Source organism: Sminthopsis crassicaudata, chromosome 1 (genome assembly GCF_048593235.1).
Source record: "Sminthopsis crassicaudata isolate SCR6 chromosome 1, ASM4859323v1, whole genome shotgun sequence".
Classification (NCBI taxonomy): Eukaryota; Metazoa; Chordata; class Mammalia; order Dasyuromorphia; family Dasyuridae; genus Sminthopsis; species Sminthopsis crassicaudata.
The window spans coordinates 509,010,582-509,031,482 of NC_133617.1; the positions used below are offsets into that span (position 1 = coordinate 509,010,582).

The window sequence follows — 20,901 nt, forward strand, 5'->3', positions numbered from 1 at the left end:
CAGAACTCTGAAAAAAGGATTCTTACAAGGTGTTAAGTCAGTGGAATTGATAAATACAATGGTTATCTAGTTTAGCATGGTGATTAATAGTTCTTTAGTTTAGTAAAATTGATTTAATAATGGTTTCCTAGTGATATAATGATTGGTTTATACTCAAAATACAGCATATAAAGCTGTGACAAACTCAGCCAGAGTGAGACCCAGAGATTCAGAAGGGCCAGACACAGACTCGGAAGGGACCCAGAGACACATTCGTTCCATCGTCCACCTTTGTAGTGGCTGGAAGCTGAAGCATATGCCCCCAGACTCAGATTCATTCCATCTTCATCAGCCTCCTGGTGACTAGACTGTCCTCCTGCTCCCCCCACTGAAACCAAGACTCCGGAAGGCTCTAAGAAAGCTAGCCTGGGCCCCACACAAGGACACTAAATTTTGAAGGAGAAAAAAAAGACTTTGGACTTTTAACACCTGGCTATTCTCCTAGTGATTAATCTGCTGAAAGGAAAGCTGCTCAAAGATCTCCAGAAAAACAACAAATGCATTACACATCTATATCTATCGATATAAACATAAATATACACACATACATACAATTACAAAAGACCATTAATCGTATTAAAATATAGTTACCAAAATACTTTGATAGTAAAGCTAAAGTTAAGAACTGACCTGCTACCATTTTTTAAAATTTAAGGAATACTACTAATATGGCTGCCCCACCACCAAAATGAAATATCTCTGAATTAAAAAACCACTGGTAACAAAAGAAAAAAGAAATCCTGCACATTTCTTGCCTGCAGCATAAATTATGAAATAGGAAAAGTTTCTCTTCAGAAAGTGTTAGGATTACAAGGTGATAACTCAGGTTGTCTAAACAATTCTCTAGCTCAGAGTTCACATGTTTAGTTCACACCTTTAAAGGGAGTTCTGAAAAGGAGTTTACACAACCTTTAAAAGGAGCAAGTTCATTGGTTGAAGGACTTCCCATAAGCCCATTGTCTGGGAAGATAAAAGAGGAGGGCAGTCTAGAAGGAGAGTCAGTCTAGATTGGGCAGTCTGGATTGAGTCAAAGAGAAGACGTCCTGTGGATTCACAAGTCCAGCAATCCCACACTTTTGGAGGGGAAGGCTCCAGAAGCCTCTTAAGAAACCTGCTTACAGAGAAAAAGATTATACAGAAAAGAAACCTCCTCCCAGAGAAGGATTATAACTTAGAGACGACAGGACATTTCAAGGAAGCTGTCATTAAAACCTTAACCTTGGAAGCCTTTCTGTTACATAGCTCACATGAGGATCCTACCCCCACAGGAAATACCTCCATACCTTGAACCTCATTTCCCCTTCCCTGCCTTCAAATCTGTGTCCTATTCCTTTGATGCTCAATGTTCTGCTTCCTTATGAGAAGATTGGGACATTGTCTTAACCAAAGAAATTTAATGATGGTTATTTCAGACATTGTGACCTTGAAACATCTGGCTTTTTAATGCCAAGGCAAAGGCTTTTTCCCCTGCCTCTGGATCCAGTTAATTAAAGTGTCTCTGATAAAGCAACAATGACATTTAAATAATATTTTACTGTTTGCAATATAAAATACTGTTTATGTAGTGTTTTATATTTTACAAAATATTTTTTACATTATCTCATCTCCTTTTCATAACTCCATAAAATAGGTACTATGGATAGAAATCCAGGCAGAGAAAATCTAAAATTCCTAGTTTGTTCCATCCTCCTCACTATAGTATCATAAGTAAACAACATCCTCAAAAATAGTACACTGCACCCCAGTATTAACATATACTATAAAATCGTATTTTGATTATATATCTATTACATAGTGCAAATATCATTTTTTTAAGCCATGTAAGACTTGTGGGGTTTGTTCTTGATTTTGTTTCTCCAACTGTAATTAGGCTTGTCTATTAATGGGAATAATCTTGACATCAGGACTATAATACACTAACAAAAAGTATAGTAGGAAATTAAAAAGAAGCCATCAATTGGGGAATAAACTGTGGTATGTGCTTATGAGGGAATACTATTGTTCTATTAAAAAAGATGCTCTCAGAAAAACCTGGAAAGTAAGACCTCCATGAGAAAGTAATGTTCTAGGATGATAAGCTAAGAATGATTTTGCTATTTTCAGCAATACAATGATTCAAGATTATTCTGAAGGACTTAGGATGAAAAATATTTTCCATACTCCAAGAGAGAACTGATTTGTGTCTGAATACAAGCTGAAGTATACTTTATTTAAACTTTTTTTTTTCTTGAGGATTTTTTTTGGTAGTGATGGTGTGAATGTGTTTTCTTTCACAATATGACTTATGGAAATGTTTTACATAACTTCACATGTGCCTTCAGAGATAGAATCTGGAACTCAAAGTTTTAAAAACAAATGTTAAAAATGTTTTACATGTAACTGGGGAAAATAAAAACATTTTAAAATGGGAAAGAAAAGTATAATTAAGAAAACAAAATTATCCATTGAATTACTCTTGGCTTAAGATAACAGATAAATTGAGGTCAGTATGAATGCTTATAAATATCCAAACCAAACATTAAATATTGATGTAGTTCTTTTTTTTCCACCTTGTAAATATTTTATCACTTCCAATTAAGACATGCATAACAAACAGTTCTAAAGCTATCAACTATGACATTCATTGTTTTTATGCCGTTCAGCAACTTGCAAGACTAAAATAACACACAGTATGACGAAAAAAAGAATTTTCTGCCTTCTTCTCTAAGTAAAAGGAAGGCTTAGATATAATTTTGTTGGTAAAGCTAATATAGAAATAGATTTCTGTCTGTAGCAGACTTCAACCTAAAACTTACTGGGGAAGATAAAGTATGTCCTTTGGTCTACTATTGCCAGTATTAGGGCTATATCTCTAAAAAGATAAAAAATGAAAAGCATCTATGTGTACAAAAGTAGCTTTCCCATAAATTTTCAATACAGCAAAGACCTATAAAACAGGAGGAATAGGGGTAGGAGAATGTTTGTCATCTAGGGAACAGCTGCACAAATTATATATGTGAATGCAGTGGAATTTTATGACATTTTAAGAAATAATGAAAGGTACAGTTTTCAGAGAAACCTGAGAAAAATTATATGAATAGATTCAGAAGAAAGCAGAACCAGAACAATTTATATAAAAGGAAAGGGAAGGAAACAAGCATTCATATAGTGCCTCTTTTGTGCCAGGTTTTGGGCTAAGTGCTTTAAAAATATTATTCTTTTGATCTTCACACATCCCTAGAGGAGAGATGCTATCTCCATTTTACAGTTAAGGAAATTGAAGCAAATAGAGGTTGAGTGTCTTGCTTGGAGTCACATAGCCAGTAAGTATCTAAGGCTGGATTTGAACTCAGGTGTTTCTGCCTCTAGGCTCAGCACTCTATCCCCAGTGACACCTAGATACTTATAATACTAACAACACTAAAGAAAAACAACTTTGAAAGACTTAAGGATGATTGAATTAATAACCAACTGTGGCTCAAATTTGATAAAGCAATTGTTGGTGCATAGATAGAACACTGGGCCTAGAGTAAGGAAGATCTGATTTCAAATGCAACCAAAGACAATTACAAGTTGTATGATCCTGGATATTTCACATAACCTCTATTTCCTTCAATTTCCTCAATTGCAAATCCCCCCTTCCTTTGATGAAGAAGCACACTTCCCACCTCCTGACCAAAAAAAAAAAAAAAACAAAAAACCCAAAACAAAACAAGACATAAGTATTCAAACATGACCAATGTGAGAAGTTGTTTTCCTTCAACATGCATGTTTATTATAAGGATTGTTTTTCTTTTGTTATTTAGGGTATTAGAGAGATGGGAAACAAAAGAGGAAAGGAAAGGAACAGAACTTAATAATGATTAACCCCTTTTCCTTTTCCATCTTTCTCCAGATGCACAAAAGAGAATAAGTAAAAGCACAAACAGGACATCTTTGAAAATTACATCTATTAGATACTTAAAAGAAAAAGCAAGTTGTAAATAAAAGGTATTTTCTTACACAACAAATCCTCCTTATCTGTTCTACTACTGTTCTACTGGAAATGCTTCTTTTTTTTGGTATTAAGTTCAGATTAAAATTATATAATTTCTTTTGAAAAAAAATTTTGTTCCAGAAAGAATGTGACAAGCCTCTTGTCAAGCAATCTTCCTCAATACTACTCTTAATTAACCTAATAATTTTGATGCTAAAAATATTTTGCAGCTATTTCTAAAAACAAACAAACAGAAAATGTATAAAACAGTCTCATCAAATTCAGGTCTTGAATTTACCCCCCCTCAACTTGACTTACGTTTCTGAGAATTTAAGTGGATAAGTGCTTTTTTCCCCTAATGAATCTTAGAAACACAAATTGAACATTAAAAAATACTTTTGTAAAACATTTACACAGTAGTTTTTCTACACACCCAAAAATCAAGTGATTTTTATCATTTTAAAAAATAATCTCAAAATAAGCTTACAAATACTTTAAAAGAACACATTCTAAGTAGAATAACTCACTTGATAAGGATTTACTGGCTCAAACTTAGGCAATTCAGATAGCTTCTAAAAATCAATGTGGATTCAAATTTGCTATTATGACTAAAAAGTATTGAACAATTATTATATAAATTTTATTCATTTATAAAAAAATCATGTTCAAAAAAATTATGAAACAAATGAAAGTTTGAAAAAAAAAGTTCAACATTATTTACAACAAGGACAGCATTAGTAACTTACTTGTATTAGGTCTAAAATGCCAAGCTCACTTTCTGAAGAATCCACACAAAAGACAAAATACAATGTGGCATAATGTCTGTAAATCAGTTTGTTGTCAGAGCCACCTATTAGCCTAAACAACAAAGGCAAAAAACTGTCAGAGGAAATACAAGACATATATTCATTAGTTCAAGCAATTTTAAAACTTATAGTAAAATATTGTTATGTAAAAAAATTCCCAGTAAGAAAGATATCATTTATGGCTTCTACTTAAGGTACACTCACTTCATAAAATAATACAATAAAGAATAGATTTTCTTTTGCTTAGAAAACTATAAGGGAAAAAAAAATTTCTTCTTAATTAAAGTTCACTGTATAGAAAGAGATCTATAGGCATACCAGTGAAAAGAATAAGAATGATAGGTTGTTTCCATTAGAAATCTTAAAAGCTAATTACCAATTAGAGAAAACTATACAATATTTCTTAATGCAGGACATATTTTTTGTAATAACGTCTTTAAAATTCAATATATAGTGATTTTCATCATAACAAAAATGGAATAATAGGTCTCTGGAATTATTCTTTTAGCACACAGTAACATCAAAATACTACTTTTAAAAATGTTTTTAGTAAAGTTATCTTATAACATTTCTGACCCATCTTCTATAAAGATTTTAGCCACTTTGCTAGGTAGAGATGACCACTGTCTTCAAATTTCTGAAGGGTTGTAATGACGAGTAAAGGTTTAACTTCTTGTCTTTGGACTTCAAGAAAAAAATGAGTAGGAATAATGAGTAGGCAAATTTTGGCTCAGTTTTTAACAATAAGAACCGTTCAAAAAGAATACACTCTTGAGATACTGAGTCCCTGTCCCAGGTGCTGAATTTAACCTTTATTTATGAGTTGAGCCTCTAATGTCACATCAAACGCTGGGAATGATTCTCATAAATATAAAAAATACTTTTTCAAAAGAATTTTCAATATTTCCAGAATTTGTGAAAATTAAAGCTAATCAAAATCAACTGACGAAACAATAATTTTTTTTTAAAGAGCAGAAGAAAGCACTGAAAATAAAGTGATAATCAGTTGAATTAGACTTCTCATGTTACACTTTTTCCCTCCTCCTCACCCCCAAATTGTGATTTCATGGGTATGGGGAGCACCTCTGAGCAACTTCCTTTCCCAATGAAAGTCAGCAATCATCCTTCAACTTGGAGTCTTTGAGAATGTTCTAAGACAAGGAAAGCCAGAGTAACAACAATAGCAGCAACTAGTACTCATTTAGTAGCCGCAATGTAACAGGCATAATACAAAACATTTTACAAAATTATGGGTCTTATTTGATCTTCACTACCTGGTAGTCAGGTGTCATTATCCCCAAAGATACAGGAGTAGTTTGACATTTTCTTCTCCAGCTCATTTTACAGATGAGGCAACTGAAGCAAACAGAGGTTATGACTTACCCAACTACTACGTGGCAGAAGGCAGATTAGAACTCAGGTTTTATTGACTTCAAACTTAGAGCTCTACCTACTATAATATCTAAATGTCTAAATTTTAGGTGGAACTTGAATCCAAGTTAGCTTTCTATCCAGTAGACAAGGCTGTTTCTCATAAATATTTCTTTTTTGTCCTCTGAAATTTGTTAACCTTCAATGTAAAGGGCTGAAACTCTTAAAAGGTATGCTTGAATCAGACAACTGAGCACTTATGGTTAATTACCTATTGGACAATGACTATTAGCAAATGTTTGGAATTTGCTCTTCAAACAGTTAATGCTGGTTCAATGTTTCGGGTTAAGAGAATTGTAGGAAGGATTAAGGAGTGGGTGAGAGAGGAGAGAGAACTGCACTTGGTAGCAGGATGAATAAAAGTGTGGAGATTCTGGATTCTAGAATAAAGGAGGGATCCTTGGCAAAATTCCTGGAAGTCTTGTCCATCCCCTTCACTTCTTCCCCTAAAGACCAAGGACTTTTGCTTATCCTGACTCTGGCTGATCCTGAGGCCTCCAGGGAGCTAGCCCCGACTTTACACTTCACTTTCAATTAAAAATACCTATTACTACTCCTACTTCACAAAATAATCATTTTCTATAAAAAGAAAAAAATTAAAGGAATGTGTGCTTGAAAAACTTTCTGAAGATATATTTGATGAGAGTTAGGGAAGGGGGAACCCTTTTTTGGTTGGCGCAAAGATAGTCACATGATAGCACAGAGTCCCCTTTTAAAAAGAATTTACAGGCCCGAAAACCTAGATTGATAAAAAAGGTTTATTGTAGGGATTTAGAAGTAAAGTTAAAGGTAGAAAGATGCCAGGGCCAAAGGTGGTCGCTGAGCAGGCAGGAACCTTTACATGGCCAGAAGGATACCATGTTGGGGATGGGAGGGAAGGGCTCCTGCCAAGAGAGAGCTCCAGCTTGGCTCTTTTATACCTAAAGGGGGCTTGTGGGTGAAGTCCCAGGCTCCTGGTGGGCTTTCAGCTAGGGTCAGCGTTGATAGAATTCAATGGGTTTAAACTGTGGGGGTTGGTTAGTTCAGATCCAGTGGGGATGGGGAAAACCCACTGACCAGGATTTGTAAATCAAAGGTCAGCCATGGGGGCTGGGAAATCAGAAAGGAAATCTTAAAGGGACCTCAACCCCCATCACATTGACAATAGGATTATAACAATTCTTCCTCACTAAAAGGTTAAACATTAGGGGGGAAATTTTAAATGAATACCTTTCTACAAATAAGATCTAGTTTTCAGCTTTGAAATGGCTAAGATGTAAAATGATTACATGAAAGTAATATTAAATCAATTTTAAACAGAATTTTGGAGCTGAAGGAGAAGTTAGTCTAACTTCCTAGTTAAAGACAAAATAACTGAAAAATAGTGAATTTAAGTGACTTAACAACCATCTCATTTATGGCAGATTCAAGACCAGAGCTTGTTTCTTGACATCTAGTTCAGTGTTCTACAAAAACACATTTCAGTTTCTAAAGAATGATTCCAGGTCAAGTATAAACTAAAATTCAAACAGAAATCTGAATATATATTTCAAGGTATTCCTATTCAACAAATTCTGTTTACAATGCAGCAGACACTGTGTCAGGTCCTGTTTTTCCTTCTGAAAAATGCAGTAAAAAAGGTAATGCTAGGAAGAATCTCCAACTTTATTCAAAATCCAAGGTGGTTTTAAGAACATATATTTAGAGCAGAAAAGAATCTTAGATATCATCTAGAATTCTCACTCATTCATGAGAAAGAAGCAAACAGAGGTCCGGAAAAGTAGACTGAGTCCTGATAAAGGTTACACGGGCAGCAAAGTCAGGTTGCTTCTCTACAGTGGACAATGTTGGTTAGAAATCAAGGCCCAAGTTCAAATCCAACCTCAGAAACTTAATAGCTCTGTGACCCTGGGCAAGTTACTTAGCCCAGTTTGCCTCAGTTTTCTTATCTGTAAAGTCAGCTGGAGAAAGAAATGGCAAACCACTTCATTATCTCAACCAAGAAAACCTCAAATGAGGTCAAAAAGAGTGACTGAATAAGAACAACAATCCTTCACTTTAATTTCAGTACTCTTTCCTTTATAGCAAATTGCATCTCCCTTGTTATTAAGAGAAAAAGAGGCAAAAAATATTTTTAAAGACAGGAATCCAGGTGGCACAGATTGAATGAGAACAGTTCTCTCTGAAGAGAACAGTTGTATATACTTGTTTAAACTGTTATAAGATTTAGAGCTAGAAGGAATTTAAGAGGCCCATCTAGTCTAATATCTGAATATTAGAGTTGGAGAATCTAATGCCCAGAAAAGTGAAGTGAATTAACTGTTTAAGGTTCATGAGAAAGTACAAAGTTTTTTATCACAAGTTAATATGCAATAGTCACAAGATTAACCATTTATCTATCCATGCATTTAAAAGTGCTATATAAGAAATTAAACTTCCTCCATAAGCAAAACTGATTGTCAGGTAAGATTGCCTTATGTTAACAAAACTTATGTAACTTTTTCATAAAATAATTGTTAAGTCTAATATATTCCTAAGTCCACAAATTTAGGATTTCTATTAATTAATTAATCAAGGGATTCCCCTAAACCTATCTTTTCATCTTGTCTATGAGAAAACAGCTTAATAGATAAATTGTCAGTACAATCAAGATAACAGAGAAGTATGTTTAATTACCTGCCTGTGAAGAAATTGTTGAAAAAGAAAAAAAAAAAAAAAAAAAAAGTATCCACAATAGCTAGCATTGTCTGGATCTTTGGAGGTCACTGAGGCCAAGCTCCACATATTCTAGAAACCTTTGATCATCTATCTGTACCAATTGATTAGGCTGATTACAAACCATTCTCACCTATTCTTTTTAAAAATAGATCATCTAGGTCTCAGTTGGAATTTTCTAAATCCCAGTTTATTATGTGAAACTGAAAACAATAAACTGCATGCCTTTGCTTTTTTTTTTTTTTTTTCTAAACTCAAGCCTTTTTAAGCAAGGTAAATCATTGAATAAAGGGTGAGATCTGAAGTAAAGAAGACCTGAATTCAAATCCTACCTCAGATACCTAATAGCTGTTTGAGTGAGTGTTACTAAATCTCTCTTGGTTTTAGATTTCCCCTCTATAAAATGGGGAGAGTAATCTTACCTAATTCACAAGGTTCTTGTAATGATCAAATATGGTAAGGGTTTCACAAACCTTAAAGAGCTATATATAGTTCTCCCTTTCACATGATGGAAGTTAGAAAGATGACAACTATGTAATTTTGAACCTCCTTTTGTATCAGAGAAAAAGTCTAAATTACTGTATTATTAAAAATAAAATATATTGATATTATACAAAACTACATATGTATTTTATGCATTTCTGAGTTTCTAAACTTTTTTTCTATATCATCTGCTGGCATTCACAAGTCATCTTTGGCTTCTGGAAAAGCTCCCTCAAGATTGCCATTTAACTTATTCCAACCCGCAACATTATCAAAACCGCAATGGGAAAGTCAAAATATGGAAGGGATAATTGTGAATGCTAGCTATTATTATTATTATTGTTGTTGTTGTTGTTATTGTTATCATCATTATTATTATTATTCTCTTCCCCAATTAGTCCAAATTGGAGAGGTACAGTATCCTAATAATTAACTGCCAAATCTCATACTTTCTCCTGTCTCATCTTACCCTTTGCTTAACTTACCTGGCACATTAACCTAGTTCAGGTTTTAATTATCTCTTGCCTAAACTACTTCAATATTCTCCCAACTTGTTTCTCTATATCAAAGTCTCTCCTCTCTGCAAACCAGCCTACATTGTATGTATATCACTCACTTCTCCACACTGCACAGATCAGATAAGCTGACCTCAATGCTTCTCACAGGACATTCCATCCATCTTTTCACTGGTTTTCCACAGACCCAGAACACTTCCCCTCCTAAGCAACACTTAGGATGCTTTCTTTCCTTTCAGAACTCTATGTGAAGCTTTTCTTGATTCCCTCTCCTAGGCTCCTAATGCCTTTCTGCCCAAAAATTTACCTTGTATTTGCATTCTCATAAGAAAAAATCCTTCCTCCTTTAGGGCAGGAACTGTTGTTGCATTTTTGTTCTTCTAGTTATAGACAAAATATAAATGGTGACTGACTCATTTATTCAAAAAACAGTAGATATTTTAATTAAATGTTTTACTTACAATCCTCCTTCTAGGAAATTACAGACATTTTCATCTCGTTTAGACACCAGATGGAAAGTTTCCCTGATGATTTGTTGCTGTGTATCTTCACTCTGGGGAAAAATATTTTACATATATTGAAATAAGATTAACAATTAGCAGCATTTTTTTGGTATTGTAAATATTTCTAGCCACTACTAACAATGTTAACCTGTGACATTAATTAGCAATAAAATCCTTACTTCTCTAGAAATGATTCTGTGGAAAGAAAATTTTATTATGGATCTTATTTTAAAATGATACCTGATGAAGGCAAAGATAAAGCTTTTTAGTGAAGAAATACAACAGCAGCAAAATGTTTTGTGTTCAAAACTCCTTTTAATAAGTTTAAATATATGCTTGAAAAGTCATAGAATATTAAAGTTGGAAAATTTTTAGAGGTCATCTAACTCCTTCACTTTATTGATAAGGAAACCAAAACCAAAGACAAACTAAAGGCAAAAATAGTAACATTATAGTATTTTAACATTTATAAAATATTTTATTTCTATCTTCTTATTTGATCCTCACAACTCTGTAAAGTAGGCAGTGCAAGTATTAAGTCATCTCCATTTTAAAGATGAGGAAACTAAGACTCAGATGTGTGAAATCACTTATAGAAACACAGGGAATGTTGGAAGCCTTCTTGGCTCCAGTAGAATGCATGCTTTTCAAGAGCAGAAACTGCTATGCATTTATCCTTACCAGTATATACAAGGTCATGAATGTTTAGTAAATGTTTGAATGAGTTGAGGCAAGAGATCAAGTCAAGACTTCTGAATACAAGTTCAGCACTTCCTATTGCTGCCATACTGATAGAAGAGAATCCAGTTTTCCTGCCCCATGAATGCAGTGTTCTCTCCATAAGACAACCAGTTTTAAAAGCAGAATCTGTTTGTGTCCAGAGACAGTTCATGAAATTAGCTATTACTAAGGAACCAACTACAAAGAAAGTTATACCAAGCGCTGATCATTACATAAAATACAATTAAAATCCCTAAGGAAGAGATTAAATCTCTCAAGGAAGGATAAAGGTTAGAATAAAATGAACACAGAAGAAGGTAAAATGGTAAAGGAACATTAGTGATTTAGAAAAGAAGTCCAAGACATTCTCACATTTCGAAGCAGTACATCCCATCTGTCTATAGTAACTTTTCTTTCACTTTTAACGGCTTTTAACACGGGCAAAGCATTAGGAGGAAAAAAAAAAAAAACAAAAAAACAAAACAAAAAAAAAACAAAGCAAATAATTACCTTTGTTTAGTTTTGAAGGAGTCAAAAGAAAACAAACAAGCAAACAAACAAACAAAAAAACCCTTGCTGGAATAACTGGATGATCTTGGTAGTTTTAGGCCAAGAATATGAAGAATGATATGAACCTCTACAAAGAACTTCTGATTACCAGCTCTGATTCAGGGGGAAATAGAAAAGTTTATTCTAATCCAGAATTGAGGTATGAAATCAAGGATGGAATAAATTACTAATAGTGAAGACAAAGAAAAAAATATATTGTACCAATAACTGATTTATTAAAAACTTTTCTGTGTTTCATATTCAAATATATTGTTTGGTAAGTGTTTTGTTTTCAGTCTTGTAATTGATCTTTTTTTCAAAAACAGCCATACAAAAACACAGTAGAAGGCATGGCTGTGATCCATTTATAAGATAACACAGGCCTTGGGACCATAAGACTGGAACCCTTGGCATTTGCCTTGTTGATAGCAAGTTCAAAGTTATAAAATGGTGAAAGAGCCTCCAGAAGGTTAGATTTGCAAATTTAAAAATATGATATAAGCAAATTACCTCTTCAAAAAAAATTAATCTTAGGAAGACACCATGGAGTACTGAAGCTTCATTTTGACAAAATAAATTCTGAGAGGTAGTCTGGCATAGTGAATGAGTAATCCTTAAAATCTGTAAAAGCAGAGTTCAAGTCCTGGCCCTTGTATACATATACATACATACATACATACATACATACATACATATATATATGAATTATCAAGTTATTTATGCCCAATGAAATTCTCTAAGACTATAAATTGCAAAAGTTGCCAAAATGAATTGGTGGAAAGAATTCCCTTATCAGGAATCTCCCCACCTCATCCTCCCAAAAAATCAGAGATCTGAATCTATATCACTCCCACTACAACCACCAAGAAGGGAAAATGTATATTCTAACCCCATTTCCACTCCATATTAATATTTAACACTCCATCTACTCTTTTTCTTCTCTGGTTAAAGCTCTCTGCTTCATGATCTCATGATGTCATGTCTCCCTCTCCACAACCTGTTTTCCTGAAGCAGCTGTGAGGCACAGCTGCTTTTCAGCAAACTGTATTTGCTGCTTTAAATATATCAGGAAGGAATAAGCCATCCCAAACTTGGCCTCATGGTACTAATACACAAAAGGCAGACTAATTCTGTTGTTCCCCCATTCCTCTCCATTCACACAGTAGTTGGGGGAAGTCACTTAAATCCTTGTTCTTTCACAAAAGACAGAAAAATCAACAAGGTTTGCAATATAAGCATCAAAGCCATGTTAAAAATCATCCTTTCTAAGAGAATTTAGTCATAGAGAAAATAACCCAAAGAAAAGAGAAGCAGGATTTCAACTGTTCATTCAACAAGTATATAACCATTTTATTGGATCACAAAGCAATATGTACGGTATAACCTATAGCAGATTGCTTGATGCCTTGGGGAAGAGGGAAAAGATAAAAATTTGGAATTCAAAATCTTACAAAAATGAATGTGGAAAACTTTATTTACATGTAATTGGTAAAATAAAATACTATTGAAATTTTTAAAAGACCAAATTATAGTGGTAGAGGAGGCTTTTAAGCATCCCCAGGATAACAAAGTGTGTATATATATGTGTGACTGTGGATAAATAAATACATGAAAATTCCTTAATAATAAAAGAAACTAATAAATAAATAAAGCAACATGTACACCAGTAAGTTGATATGAAAGATATATTAAGGAAATACGAAGCAACTAGGACTGTAGAGGGGGGAAGATACATGAGAGTGGGGAATCAGGAAAGCCTTTATATAAGAGAGCAACCTTGAGCATAAGACTCAAAGAAGGAAAGGATTCTATGAGACAGACTAAGGATTATATCCTTAGTCTGTGTAAACACATAATAAGTAAGAGAAAATAATGTCACATATGGGAACTGTAAGCAGGCTCAAAAATTTGACTGAAACAGAATGTACTGAGGGATACTGATGTGAAATTAATTTGGGAAAGATAAGTTACAGCAAGAATGTTAAAATACTTAAAATATAAACTTCTCTGTCTGACATTTAATCTGAAAGGCAATAAGGGAGCACTAAAGATTCCTGATAGGAGGCATGATATAATAATTTATGTTTTGGAGTAGAGACTGAAAGGAAAGAGATTGGATACAGGGAAAAAACCAAATAGGGATCATCTTCATTCAACTCATGGGATTTGATGAAATTATCAATAGAGGACTGAAAGTAGAGAAAAAGGAACCAGGTCTGTCTCAGGAGATTCCAAAGAATGCTTACTAAAGAACTTTCAGATATTCATACTCCCTCTAGACTTTTCTTTTAACCCTTATGTCTGTTCAGGGATACACTACCATCTTTCCCCTTTAACCTTCCTTTTTTAGTAATATCCCTATTTCTGTTGAAGGGTCCACTTTTTTAGTCAATCCCATTCACAACCTAAAGAGTTACACTCAATTCTTCCCTCTACCCTTATCATTTTCTTTTTTTTTTTTTTTCTTTTCTTTCTTTCTTTTTTTTTCCTCTGAAGCAATTGGGGTTAAGTGACTTGCCCAGGGTCACACAGCTAGTAAGTATTAAGTGTCTGAGGCCAAATTTGAGCTCAGATCCTTCTGCCTTTAAGGCTAGTGTTCTATCCACTGCACCACCTAGCTGCCCCCTTTCATCATTATTTTCTGAACACTTTTGATTCTTCCTCCATTTCCTGCTTTCCACTTAGTCATCATCTTAATTCAATATCTTATTCCATCTTATTGGGACTATCACATAACTATGACTGTAGGTCAGAAGGGATTCCTGATCTGTTACTTAAACTTTCAGTTCAATGATAATGGGAGAAGTCATCAAAGCCCATGGCTGACCCGTCACTCAGATTCTGAATCTTGGAGCACAACTCTGTTAATTGGAGTATCTTAGTCTTAGAAAGAGGAAGAGGCGGTGAGGTAAGGGAGAGGGAAAGAAGGAAAGGGAGAAGAAAAGGGAAAAGGAAAGGAAGAGGAAAAGGAAAAAGGAGAGGGAAGGGAAGAGAAAGAGAGAGGGGGGAAGAGGGAGAGGAAGAATGTGTGTACAATGTCCTAGAACTGCAGTTTTAGTTAATCCTAAAAAAAAAAAGTCCAATTAAATCTTTCTTACCTTTTCTAGGCAGTGAGGACATTGAGGTGCTAGTCTAGATGAGGCTTTACGTTTCTTTCTTTATTTTAGACTATCTAATAAATCAGCAAAATAATTCTAGTCAATCAGAACAGTCCCAAAGACTATGTCTATGCTTATTCCCTTAGAAAAAATAGCAACATTGTTGAACAGTCTAGTCATCAATAGTAACATCTATATTACAAGCATTATAAACATTTTGTGTACCAATACACACCTTCTTCAAGAATGTATTTGTATGTGGCAGGAGAAAAGACAAAAAAGTAAGCTGCTCCAAATTTTAGGTAATAATATATACATATCATATTCCCAGAAGTTTTCTTCAATTCCCTCCAAAAAGATACTCATAAGGATAAATGGCAGGGTTCAATATAGAGTCCTTTTGTCCTGGAAGTATAGACACTATTATAAGGCACAATCTTTGTTCTGGAATGACAAGCCCTCCTCTTTTGGACAGGGAAGCAGGCACTATTACAGCCACCCTATACTTCTGTTTCAAATGCTACAGGAGCAAAAATTCACTTTTAGTCTTGAACACTTTTTGTAGCAACAGATTGAATAGTTACAATTTTTCAGCATTTTCTTTGTGACTGCTTTTGAATCTGCTTTAGAAATAGCATAAATATTAGCTCATCCTGAAAATACATACGTTGTAATAAAAACACATTCCTACTTGTGGCATTCAGTCTTTTGAATAAAATCAACTTGTATGCTAACAAAAGACAACTTTATTTTAATTAATCTCTAATAATATGTGCCAGGCACATGAGACATGTATAGCAATACTGTTGAACTTGAACTATTAAATAAAATTTTAAAGCTTCCAAAGTAACTTTTTTGGATGACAACATCAATTAACATCAATTCCCCATTTTGTTTGCCTCCCCCCAAAAAAACCAAGATAAAGTCAATTTAAGGGGGGAAAAGCTGATCTTGTAGAAGAGCAAAGTCTTCTAGAATAGCTAAAAGAAAATGAGGGGGAAAAAAATCAGATAAATAATCATTAATATATCTGAAAGGGGGGAAAAAAGAGGGGTTACATTTTTGGTTATGGATTCAGTTTAGGCCTTTTATTTCTAAATTGCCTGGCCACCTCCAGAATAATGACCATAGCTTTACTTTTGAAAGATCATTCTGCACAAGCTTCATGAAGTCTACCAAAAAAAAAAGTTTGTTAATAGAATTTATTTTTAATTTAACTCTTTATGTTCCTAAACCAAACTCCTTGTCTATAAAGCTTGGCAGAGTGAACAGGTTAACATTTACTCAGATTTCTCAGTATTTCACATACTAGATTGTCCCATATCCACGAGAGAGGCCTGCAGGCAACTTGCCTAAAATTATTCTAGACCCTAAGGAAGAAAATCTAAAATCTCATTTGAATAGGCTAGAGCACTATGGTTCAGTTTTCCAAGAAACCAAGAAATTTATCATTTAAATACAGAACAGAAAGCCTATTTCATATTTCTGTACCTTCAAAATATTCCTACTCCTCATGAAATCTACTGTTTTCAAATGTGTTTTCAACTCCTTAAAGAAGTTTTAAAAATATATATTTTGTCTTATGTGACCCTAATCCCAAAAGCCAAGATCTCTTTCCTCACCAGTGGAAATGAATGTCATGCCCTGCCCTGCCCTACTCTGCACAAAGGGTAGGCCAGAATTAAAGAGAATGAAAGAGAGGGGATCTCTTCAATTGTCTTCACACCCTCTTGGAATCTCTTCAAGTCTTTGGACCTGCTTCAAGTCTCTTTGGGCTTCAGGCACTCTGGCTTCCAGTTTCAAGAGTAAGAATAGAAGATGCCAACTCCACTTCAGGTTGATGAAGAAAAAGACTTTGGGAAGAAGCCAATATGAGAAGAGCTGACAGTCTCAATTATGTCCTTATCTCCAACTTGCTAAAGACTTCAGGAAACTTCCTCTTGAGTAGGATCTAAAAGGATCTTTTGTATGAACTGAATTACCTCACTCCGAATGGGAGAGCTCTTTTAACCTTAGTCACCTGGTATATATTCTCCTAAATATATTTTCTCTGTTCTCCATTTTACTATTTGAATAAATGAGCTTCTTGGCTAACTACCACAAGCATTCACTGTGAAACGGGAAAGAAGTCAAGTCTTGAATAAAAACCTTAGCATTTTCCTTCCCTCACTAACAAAAAAGCAATCAACTGTTAAAATGAACCTGCAAGTGAGATTCTCTAGATTAATAAGTTAAAGAAGTAGACAGGTATGAATGTAGCACAGTTCCCTCTCTCTGAGGAAAGAAGTAGCCAAACCAGATGGCCAACATCCTCTTCTTCCTCCTGGTAAGAATTAAAGTCTTTTTGGAGAAGGGAAGGGGGAAAAGAAGCTAGAGATGTCAACTCCACTTCCTTTCAAATTATACAAGAACACCCCCATGCTACATATTACATACCCCCATAGCTATTGTCACACTTAGATACAATTTTTCCATCATAGCATTTCTGCCGTTTTGTTGTTTACTATATGCGTTTGTGCAATTTCACAATGTTAGCTGTATTATTTATAAAAACCTAATTCAGCATATTGGATTTTATCTATTTTAACACTTAAGGCATACATTAACCTGAGGAAAGACACAATGCCTACTAGATAAATGCCACTATTACAAGATGATTCTTATTCATAAATCATCATAGCATTCAAATCAAAGATTTGATCTCTTCATGTTACAAATGCATTATACCCTGGTATCATTCCTAAAAATTAATAACATTTCTCTAAGCATATTTTCCAAAATTACAGTGCAAGGAACTTGTAAACATGGCACTAATAAAAGTATCTTATGTATTTAAAATATAAAAATTGAAATTAACATTAATCCAGTTAAATGCCTCTCCAGATCATTTATATATAAGGAAAAAAATCTATTATCTGCCAATTTTGGCATTCATTTTGAATATCACTTCCATAAAGATGTGACATCTGAAATTATTATTCAAAGCACAGATCAACTATTCTGTGAATAGCAATTGTCCCTAATTTACCAAACAATAAAAATCTAAACTTTAAACTATTCAACTCTAATTTTTTTTCTTGGTGATTTAAGCTACTTTTTCAAATTTCCAAGATTATCAAATTCTATTAAAATAATCTTAGAAATTCTTAGAATTCTCAAATTTAATCTCACCTCCTTTGGAAGGAACTGTCTCTTCAGACATCATAAATGAAAAATATATTTTCCTTTAAGGCAAATTGTCTTTTTCTGATCTAATCTTTTCTAATTTTTCATAAAATTTCCCACTGCTTATAGAGCCCTATACAAATTATATAAAAACTCCTTAAGTTCATCATGAGCTTTTGATAAATGAGGATTGTTTATTCTTTTCAATTGGGTTACATAGTTAGTTTGCAGTCCTAGAAACATGACAATCTTCAGTTACCTTATTATTTTCCTTTCACCTTAATGAAATCTTTTTTTTTTAAATTCATATTTAAGGAATACATCACAGTTTCTGCAAACTGGTCTTTTCTTTTCAGCCATTTTATTTGTTGACTGATTGGTTTATGCAGTTTGCACTTTAAACATTTTCAGCGTCAAAAACACCTACATTCCTCTAACAGTATTTTAATTGAGCTTAAAAATCTCAGTACATCATTATCAACTGAAGTTTTAGGCAAAATGGCAGTGAGAGGAAACAATTTTGCCTGGCTCACTCAGCACACCTTCTTTGAAACAATTTACAAAACAATCTACAAATTCTAATCAGAAAAATTTAAAAAAAAAAAAAATCTAAAGGGATGGAGCAGAAGCAATCATGGTCAACATGGTTAACAGAACAAAAAATAGCATACTTAAATAACCCTATCTTAGAAAAAGAAATTAAGCAAAACATAAGGGAAAACCAAAGTGAGGGTTAGGGAGACCAGGACCAGATGGATTCACAACTGAACTCTATCAACATCTAAAGAACAATTCATTTGAAAAGTACATAAGCTGTTTTTAAAATAAGTAAAGATAGAATCTTACTGAATTCCTTCTATGACACAAATATGTTCTTAATACCTACAACAAGGAGAGTCAAAACAGAGAAAGAAAACTATACCATTTTCCCTAATGAATATTGATGAAAAAATGTTAAACTATTAGCAGAGAGATTACATCAATATATCACAAAGCTCAAATACTATATTTATACGAGAAATGAAGAATTAGTTCAATATTAGGAAAACTATGAACATAATTGACCATGTTAATAATTAAAAACAACAAAAATCATAACCATTTAAAAATGCAATAAAAAGATTGACAAAACACAACACCCATTCCAAGTTCAAAAAACCATAACATTAGAAAGCATATTAATAAATAGAATTTTCCTTAAAATAATAAGTAGTTTCTATGTAAAACTAAGACCAAACATTATCTGTAATTGGGATAATCTAGCTTTTCCAGTAAGAAAAAGGGTGAAGAGTGTCAATTAGTAGTTAATGTTATATTAGAAATGATAGCTATAGTAATGTCAAGAAAAAGAAACTGCAATTGTTCTACAATAAAAGCAATACTGGAAAGATAATCAATTTTGAAAGACTTAGTAACTGATCAACACAAAAACCAACCACAATTTCAAAAGACTTATGATGTGTAACAAGTTATTCTCCTTCAGATAGGGCAGATGGAGTCAGTATACAATTTAAAGCATTTTTTCTTTGAAACACAGCTATTGTGAAAATTTGTTTTGCATGTCTACACATATTTTAATAGGTTTTGTTTTCTTCTTTTCCCAATGGCTAGCTTAAATAATTTCTTAAACTGGATTTTAAAATTTTTTTTTAAATTGAGCTTAAAAGTAAGTGTACACTGGGTTAATGTGAATGATCTTTAATTCTTTGATACCCAATTTGATACCCAGATTGTTAAAATATCACAGAATCACAGGTGATTCCATTTTCACTTTTTTTTCTCATATATTAACCTTGTAATTCTTTGATTTCTCATATTTCAAATTTCCAACTGAATAGTGAGATATGGTTTACTTTCTTCTCCATTCAATATCTTTTTTGCAAAATGAGTTAACATTCTGATATCTCTCAAACTCAATGCATAATTTTGTTACTAGGTGATTAAAGATGAAGCTTTTAGTTTAATGGTTTGGCTTCTCTTTTTCCTGAGGACTCTGAATAGTATCTTCTAATTCCTTTTAGCTAATTTTGATTCTAATTTAACTGGCAATTAAAATTTGTCAATTCATTCAAAAAAGACCACTAAAGTTTAGCAAACTAAAGGCTCCCTACCAAAAAAAATTAAAATATTATCTTCTCAAAAAAAAAAAAAAAAAAAAGAAAAAGAAAAGAAAAAAAAAAAAGTATTAGTCGATTCCCCCCCCTCCCTTGGACTAAACCTCTTTTTCTCCAGGCAGTTTTTAAAAGAGTTGAAAAGGAAACCTCCTCCTTCAAGTTAAAAGAATAAGTTAAAAGTTTTCCTAAGGGCCAGATAAGGCTTTAGCACTTTTTCCTTAGCTTTTGGATTCACTGGAGAGAAAAAAATAAAATCACACATCAATGTAAAACACAACTTCTTCCAACACACATTCACACAACCAAATATCTACTAAGTATCCTCTTTCTTAATATTAGCATAGCACTCTTTTGAAAAATTAACTTGATATGCCATATAATTTCTCTTAAAAATTGTCACATTTCATTTATCCAGTGGATGAAATATAAATGCTGGCCTTTCATGGGATAGAGATACATTTTATACATTCTGTTCCTACCAATCCTTTTTAAAGTTAGACATCCAGTTCTGAACTGATGTACATAGTGGGGGACCTGTCCTCAAAGCCCACAGACTTTGCAAGACTCTGATTCCAGCTCTACCCAATTAAGGGCTTTACATTTTAATGACTAAAGGAACTGCCTTTAAGTTTCACCCATATAGTAGGAAATCTAGTCTTATTCCTACAGCCCTTATGTTTGCCCTACATTTTAAAAATCCTTCCAATTATTTGACTGACAATCTTATATACATACATATACACACAAACATATAAAGTCCATATATACTTAGTTTGGTACCAACATAAATGAAAAATACAAACAAGCACAAATATCTCTGTGTCTCTAC

General features: G+C 33.4%; 1 protein-coding gene across 3 annotated transcripts in view; it reads right to left on the reverse strand.

Annotated features, from left to right (window-relative positions):
* Positions 1-20,901, reverse strand: part of AP3S1 (adaptor related protein complex 3 subunit sigma 1) — a 104,483-nt gene that overhangs the window by 33,496 nt on the left and 50,086 nt on the right. For all 3 annotated transcript variants that reach the window (XM_074296859.1, XM_074297033.1, XM_074296945.1), the window contains exons 2-3: positions 10,385-10,476; positions 4,741-4,852 (exon numbers count right to left, since the gene is read on the reverse strand). In XM_074296859.1, coding sequence (XP_074152960.1) covers positions 4,741-4,852; positions 10,385-10,476 — 204 coding nt within the window. The remainder of the gene's footprint in view (positions 1-4,740; positions 4,853-10,384; positions 10,477-20,901) is intronic.